Source organism: Carlito syrichta, unplaced genomic scaffold (genome assembly GCF_000164805.1).
Source record: "Carlito syrichta isolate Samal-C Ts95f unplaced genomic scaffold, Tarsius_syrichta-2.0.1 Scaffold123410, whole genome shotgun sequence".
Lineage (NCBI taxonomy): Eukaryota > Metazoa > Chordata > Mammalia > Primates > Tarsiidae > Carlito > Carlito syrichta.
Window position 1 is genome coordinate 50,225 of NW_007067506.1, and position 8,110 is coordinate 58,334.

The window sequence follows — 8,110 nt, forward strand, 5'->3', positions numbered from 1 at the left end:
GCCCCCGGCCGTCACCACCTCCACCGAGACCTTGCCTTCCCGACAGGCCTCCGCCTCGGTCCCCACCACAAACACGCGGCGCCGGGGGGCTCCTTCAGCCCGCGTGGAGTCCGCCTGGGGCGGCGTTCCGGGGGCTGGAGTCGGCTGCGGGGGCTGAGGGTCCGGGCGGGGGCTCTCGTCACCTGGGAAGTCCTGGCTCAGGCTGTTGTCATCGTAGATGCCCGCCAGCGTCTCCGAGATGCGGCTGATGCTCTGTGACAGGCCTTCTTCCTCCTCCTCGTCTTCCTCTTCCTCCTCTTCTTCCTCCTCCTCCTCCTCTTCCTCCTCCTCCGGTGAGGGGGTCCCCGCTGATGAGCTGGGGTTGGAGCCCGTGGGCTCGAAGGGGTCGTACTTTTGCTCCGGAGCAGGCGGCGGGGAATAGGCCTCGTCGGTGGGGTGGAAGGGGTCGTAGATATCGAACCGGGGGGCGGGCGGAGCTGGGGGGGCAGGGGGCGGGGGAGGAGGGGGAGGCGAAGGGGAGGAAGATGAGGGGGAAGGAGAAGGGGAGGAGGACGCAGAGGAGGGGGCTGGGAGTGGGGCAGGGCCCCCATCGCCTGTGCCCAAGGTGAGGAGGTGGCGGGCACAGGTGGGTCGAGAAGAGTGAGACTGTGGAGAAACTGCAAAGAAATAAGGAGAAGGTCAGGGCAGGCGCCCCCTGGCCCCCACTCGTGGGCCCTGCCACCAACACTGTGCCACCAGGAACTGCACAGAAATCTCCATGTGGCTTACATCTACTGACACCTGCACACCACAGGTACTTCAACCTCGGATCACCAGAGGAAACAGGCAGAGAGTTGCAGTATCCTCCCAAGGGCACACAGGGAGTGGGGAGCAGTGAGGGTGTTAACCCAGTCAATGTGGCCCTGGAGCCTGCACTCCTGTATCTCCACAGGTAGCCGTAGCGTTAGCCTGACCCTGGGCAACGTACGCTGGCCCTGAAGCCAGGAGCCTAGGAACCACCTTGATTGGTGACAGCAATGTTGTGACAGAAGCCAAGCCTGGGGCAGGAGAGCCACGGTTCAAACCTAAGCCCACTTCCAAGGCCAAAGTGCCAGCTGCCTCTCAAGGGAGTTCAATCCCATTTTGTAGGGGAAAGAATGTAAGGCAGAAAAGAGGAGATCCCAGTTCAGAGCCAGGAAGCGGCAGAGCTGGGGAGCTCCGTCCTCACCCTAGCTCTTCCCTCTGTGCGAGGCCCCCCGCCCAAGGGCTACACCTGCTCAGGACTCAGGAGCACTGATCGGTGGTTCTCATGGCAAGAGCCTGCCCCTTCTACCAGACCAGGTGTGTTGTTTCGGGTGTTACCTTGTTCACCCTCCAAAGAGCCCGCTGTGCTGAACACTAGTGTCGGTGCCATATTTACTTAGTGAAGGCAGGGGCATGTCTGGATTCACACAGTGGAACGAGCCAGGGAAGCAGAGGATTGAAGAGGGCAGCTCTGGCACCAGGTTCCAGCCTCCATGAGCCACGTGACCATAGGCCTGGCTCAATATGTCAGCCTCAGCTTCCTCATCTATCAAACGGGGGTTCACTCATTCATTCAACACACATTTATTAATCACCTATTTCATGTGAGGCTGTTTGAGGTACGAAGAATAGAAAACAGTGAGCAAAATGGACAAAATTCCTTGCCTTCAAGGACCTCACATTTGAGAAGGGAGGGGGAGAGAGCAACAAGTCAAGCGTATAGTCCATCAGCTGCTGGGAGCTCTACAGGGAAATGAAGGTGACGATGACAGGATTCATGGAGAAATAAAGAGGACAAGAAAGAGCCAAGCAGCACTGGCACCAAGTGAGGACACAGTGAGCGTATGCCCTTCCTACTCTCGCTAGGATCACCACCACCTAAACATAAAACAGTCCACAGACAGCACTGGTCTGCAAATGAAGAAACATCATTTATTTTATAATTTCTGTACATGATAGGATTATAGGTTTGTTTTCTTTTTCCTATATCCTTAAAAATTTTGGAAGGAAAAGACAAAAGCAAACACCTGGAATAAGAAAATAAAACATGGCCAGGAGCAGTAGCCTATAATCCCAGCACTTTGGGAGGCCTGATCCCACAAATTCGAGACCAGCCTGGGCAACTTGGCGAGACCTCATCTCTACAATATATCAAGAAAAATTAGCTGGGCATGATGGCACATGCCTGTAGTTCCATCTACTTGGAAAGCTGAGACGGAAGGATCACCTGAGCCCAGGAGGTTGAGGCTGTGGTGGCTATGAGTGTGCCACTGCACTCCAGCCTGGGCAACAGAGTGAGACTCCGACTCAAAAAATAAATAAATAAATAACCTTACAGTCCCCCTGAAAATAACCATTACATTCCTGATACATCTATATTACTCTCAAGGCCCAGGGGCCAAACGTGACACACCACCTCTTTGTAAATAAAGTTTTATTAGAACCTTGGGATTTTAAGAGAAACCAAAATACTCGTGGGCTCTAAGAGTGCTGTGGACCTAGGCACCACGTCTCCCATGCCTAGAAGACAAGTCAGCTCACAGTTGTTGGGGAAAAAAACCAAGAAACAAGGTACACATGACCTAGCACAGAGGGGTGTGCAAGTCAGGCTCTATCATGGAACCGGTGCTCATGGCTAACATAATGCTACTCCTGAGCCAAAGGCACCTTCGTCTCCTCCCTTCACCATCTCCCCCAAATATGTTTGTTCATGCAGAAGGAAGGTCTAAACCCAGAATTCTCATTGGACAAGCAGCATGTGTTGTTAAAAATGCAAGTTCCCAGGCCTGACCTGAGGCCTGCAGAATCAGAAATCTTGGGAGTGAGCCCAGCAACTTGTGTATTAACAAGTCCTCCCAGCGATTCATGTGCACACGCAAGTCTAGTCTAAACTGCTCACAGGGTCGGGCACAGGGAGGAGGAGGTGAGAGGACTGCCTGAGCCCAGGAGTTTGAGACCAGCCTAGACAACATGATGAGACCTCATTTCTATAATAAATCAAAAAGTTAGCCCAGTGTGGTAGTTCTAGCTACTGGGAGGCTGAGGCAGAAGGATTACCTGAGCAGGTTGAGGCTGCAGTGGCTGTGAGCGTGCCACTGCACTCCAGCCTGGGTGACAGAGTGTGACTCTGACTCAAAATAAATGAGTGCGGAGTTGGGGAGCAGATTCTTATTTCATTTTTAGAGACAGAGTCTTGCTCTGTTATCCAAACTAGGTTGCAGTGGTGTAATCATGGCTCACCCAACTGGGCTCAAGAGATTCTCCTGTCCCAGTCTCTTGAGTAGCTGGATAACAGGCATGTGCCAGATTCTTACCTGTGTATACTGCAGAAATAAAAAAAACTGAGTTTTAGGCTCAGACACACCGGGGTTCAAGGGCCAGGCCCACCACTAAGCAACTGATTGTATGACCCTAAGCAAGCGACTTCCCTCTTTTGAACTCTTTGCTCCTCTGGAAGATGGAGATGCTAAGAGTCCTCCTCCCGGGCAGATGAATTTCCAATGCAGTGGCAAACTTCGAGCACTGACACCAAGTGTCTCGTACATTTAGCTGCTCCTACGTGGTCCCTAAGCATCAGTTTTTACTTTATGTTCGTCCGTATGCACCTACAGCCTTTATCGTAGTCTGATACGAAAAGCTACGGGTGGGATCTAAATGACACAATCATCACTCTATCCCTACTAAAAAGAGCCAACTCCCCCACGACTCTAGCTCTGAGACCACCTGCCCAGCTCCACCTTGGCCCCACGTACCCGTTTTGCCCGTCCTCCAGGCCCTAAGGCGGGGCAGCAGGCTGGGCACAGGCAGAGGGATGGGATCCCTATCCCCGATTCGAACCTCAGCCACCAGCTCCAGCATGTCCTCGCTTCTGCAAGGCAGAAGGGGTAGGTGAGCCTCAGGGGTGCTTCTGGCTCTCACTCTGTGGCCTCTCCCACCCCAGTTGCCCAGCTACTCACTCGCCAGGCCGCAGGTCCAGGCGGCTGGGAACCCAGGTGTCCGGGGGATCCAGTACGCTCACCAGCCCCGCGAGGAAGCTGTCTGCGGCCATGTCCAACACCTGGAATAGGCCAGGAGGGGCTCCACACTGTCCCTGCTCATGTGAGGACTGGCAAATCCTACTTCCCAGTCCCTACCCTCTCAGGAGCCCAGACAACTCAGCCCCCAAGAAAACCTGGGACTGCCTTCCGGACTCAGGGCCCAGCCTCAGACCCTCCAACACTGCCCCCACACAGCATTCTACAGCCAGGAGGCTAGGTCTCTACCCCCTACCTACCCAGATGCAGGGATCAGCCCCAGTCCCTCCCGCCCCCAGCCCCCTCTTCTTACAGTAGCCGTGTCAGTGCCCCCTGATTCCTGGGAACGGGGCTCTGACCGTGGACTCCGGCAGCGCCTCCATCGAAGGCCATGACACCGAGAAGCATCTGCAGACAGACAATTGCATGGGGGGTTGAAGACAGGGGACTAAACACAGAGCCCTTGCAGGGGAAAGAGGAGCCTGATCTAGCTCCTGAAAATGAAACCAGACCCCGCCAGCTCTCCCAGCTTTCATGCCCCACGCCCCAACTTAGGTCCCAGAAGGACTACCCAGCACCCACTTCCAAGACGCCAGCTCTCTCAGCCATTCGTCCTCCTATCTGCCCCCAGATGCCTCAGCTTGGCACTTGAACCTTGCTGGGACTCATCCCCACAGACGCTGCCCACCCACCCTTAGCCCTGCTTACCCACTCCTGCAAACTCGCCCTGACGAACCACAACACAGTCCCCAGCCACCATGCTCCTGCACTGTGGGCCTGGTATTACCCATCAGACTTTTTTCTAATTTGACAACTCCCACGCGTCCTTAGAGACCCAGTTTCCCTGCCACCCCTCTGGGAAGCATGCCCAGACCCATCCCCCTGCACGTCAGCGCAGGTGAGCCCCCTGCCCTCTCGTAGGGCTGTGGCTGGGTCTTCCCTCCCCAGACTGTGGGCACCCCAAGAAAGCCACGGGGACTGCCCCTTCTTTAGCTCCCTGCGCCAGCACAAGGGTGCCACCCAAGAGGCCTTGGAAAAGTTTCTATGAATGACACTAGGATAAAGAATGCAGAGAAGAGGCAGGGGCCGACAGGTACCTGAACCCACCATACCTTTATCATTTGGCAGATCTGCCTGCAGGGAGCTTCCCACAGCCTGCTGGATGGCCCGCTGGGAAGAGGGTTAGAAACAAGAGTCAAAGGACACGGGTAAATGCTTTGCAGCCTCTGTTCCTTGGGAGACAGACATCCCAAACACCCCGACGACCAGACTCAAGTACACCACAGGAGCCAAGAGTTCAGGCTCCCGCCGCTCCTCCCCCTCAGGAGTCAGGATTCCCAGCCTCTCCCTTCCCCAGCACCAGGAGTCCGGAGGCTTACCAGGATAAAGGCAGAAGGAGAAAGTGCAGGGTCTCTGTCTGGCGGACCATCGCTACGATCCTCGCCCGACTCCTCTGTCTTCCCTCGAGACTCATCTTCTTCCTCCATGGTCACCTGGCAGTTGAGGGGTGAGAGCTTGGAGTGCAGGCCCGGGGGGGACATGGAAGCAGAGGATGGATGTGAAGGGCCCAACACCACATCCCTCAGCATCCTCTTCAGCAGCTCTCCTCTTCTCCACCTCACCCCAGTCTACTCTGTGCCTGGGAGAGTTCCCGGCCTAGTGTAGACAGCACAGGGATGACAGCAATTCTCTTCCTTTTCCTGGATTTCGGCAGCCTTCTCTGTCAAAGGGAGGCTTCCCTGGCCTCCAGTTTCAACGTCTCACTCCCCTGTTCCCATGACTTTTCCCACAAGCTACCCAATCTATACAGTTAGCCCTTCTGGGATGCAAACTCAACACCAAGTTGTGAATGTTGTGCTGTGATTTCAAAGAGTATGGTCCACACTCCCATAAACCCACCTTAAGCGGAGGTGTGTGCCAGAGTGCAGGGAGGCATTCAATGCCATGCCTCAAACACCACACAGCTATCTAAAGCATCAACTGTCCTCGATGGTGAGGACTTCCCAATATATTATTTATATACATAACACAGAACCATAATCATCTGCAAAACCAATATGCCATTTTTAAAATGAAAATGCTCAACTGCAGAAAGACACATTATACCCCAATGCCCATAGGGGGCATTTGCCTATCGTCTATCTGCACGAAGTCTTTGCAATGTCATGGAAATTCTCAGATTTGATTGCCCAGTCACGCAGTCGAAAGATCCTTCAAACTGGTGGATGTCTTGATTAGGGCTTCCAAAAATATAAGTTTCTCAGCTGTAAGCTTCTCCACAACTATCAAATCTGCTACTTATAAAACAATGCCCAATCTCAGAATTCCTAGAAAGCTTCAAAATCCCTAACCCACAACTCAGTGTGCTACCCTGTAAATGGGCAAAATAGTAGTATCTGTCTCCGAGAACGGCTGTGAGCATGGAAAGACTGGCTTCCACACATTTTGTGCACCCCATGTGCTTAGTACAGATGAACAGTAATTACATTATTAACCCTTAAGGCACACCTCCTGCTGCATACATGCAAAGAAAATACTTTGGCCCTGTTCTCCATCCCACTGCAGATTTTCAAGCTATGCCAAAGTTTCTCTGTTCAGTTCCCTAGTTTGGCCTATTCCCTAAACTTCCAAAGACACACCCCACTCCCCGATAGGCTACTACATCCTAGCATCTTTCTCACCAGTACTCAATACCCTCAAGCCCTGGGGATACTTCCCAGCCTTGGAGCTGCTCTCCAGCACCTCCCTGGGAAGCACATGCTACCTAGAACAGTCACTGTCACCTATCAGAAGCTTCATCGACATCTGCTGACTACAGATTCAGAGATCCCCAAACCCTCCGCAGTGTCCAAAGAAGCTCACTTGCTCATTGAGACAGCTCCAATCTCTGCAGACACACCCTCAGCTCCTTAGTTGTTTCAGACATAAGAAGGTTCTGCAGATCCTGCTAGGTCTGGCTAGATCAGTGTTTCCCCAACTATAGGGCTTGATATCAGTTTAGTGCTTCACCACAGCTTGTTATAAAAGTAAACAGAACATAACAGAATGTTCTTCAAAGTACATCACGAGTAGTCAGTGGAAATGTCAATTCATGGGCCATGGGTATTAGTTAAATACATGTCGGTATGTACTGGGTCTCAAGGAAAAATGTATCTTTACTGCAGATCAAGGTCAAAAGAATTTGAAAAGCACTGTACTAATGGGTCTAGATGACCCTACAGACTCTCCCATACTAATGTGGATTAATTCTCATTCTCTCTATAACCCCAGGGCAATGCAGAATTTTAGAACATTTTTCATTTGAATTACTTTCTGAAGGGCAAATACATTTCAGCTGGGCAAAATTTCCAACACTCTCTTTTGTATTATTCTCCACAGGTTTATCTGATCCCAAAGAGCATTCAGATTTGCTCCAGGCAGAGACTGCATTCTTGCAGTCACACTAAAGCCACCTAGATGGTTCCAGGTCCTTCTAACTGCCCCCAGCCTCCTGTCATCCATATTAGGCACTCCCAGGGCCTTGGAGACCCATCCAAGCCTCTCTGTCCATCTCAGTATTTGGCTCCCTCCCTTGGTGGTCACCCCCTACCCCTCTGGGTAGCCCTCAAAGACTCCCTATCCCTTACACAGTTCTTCAAGGTCCGATAAACGTCCCCAACCTAGGTAGACCAGCTACAACCTCAGGCCAGCCCGTGCAGACACTTCCCAGCCCTGACAGACATACCCCAGGAGCTCTAGATGGTTCTGCAGACACTCCTCAGCTCTTGCAGACCCTCCTTCACCCCTGGGACACATCTCAAGATCTCAAGATGGCCCCAGAACCCTCTAAGCAGACCCTAGCCTCCGGTCAGCCCATAAAGACGATTACAGGGACTACAGACACGATCCAGGCCAGCTATGTGATGGAAGGCAGGCCCCAGGCTCGGTCCAGGTCCCACGGACGCCCCCAGTCCTCTCGGAGACGCCCCACAGATGCGCCCCGGAACCCACAGATGCGTCCCGGGGCCCTGAGAAGGCCCCCCGCTCGGCGCCAGGTTTCGCCGCCGCTGCTGGGCCGGAGACCGCCCCGCTAAGTCCTGCAGGCCCCGTGGCGT

At 53.3% G+C, this 8,110-nt stretch overlaps 1 protein-coding gene across 1 annotated transcript in view; it reads right to left on the reverse strand.

The window, feature by feature from the left end:
• The window catches only part of SCAF1 (SR-related CTD associated factor 1), a 13,130-nt gene extending 7,626 nt beyond the window's left edge, over positions 1-5,504 (reverse strand). The window contains exons 1-6 of the mRNA XM_008048406.1: positions 5,396-5,504; positions 5,129-5,186; positions 4,330-4,424; positions 3,960-4,060; positions 3,756-3,871; positions 3-656 (exon numbers count right to left, since the gene is read on the reverse strand). Coding sequence (XP_008046597.1) covers positions 3-656; positions 3,756-3,871; positions 3,960-4,060; positions 4,330-4,424; positions 5,129-5,186; positions 5,396-5,503 — 1,132 coding nt within the window. The 5' untranslated portion in view covers position 5,504. The remainder of the gene's footprint in view (positions 1-2; positions 657-3,755; positions 3,872-3,959; positions 4,061-4,329; positions 4,425-5,128; positions 5,187-5,395) is intronic.
• Between the last annotated feature and the right edge of the window lie 2,606 nt (positions 5,505-8,110).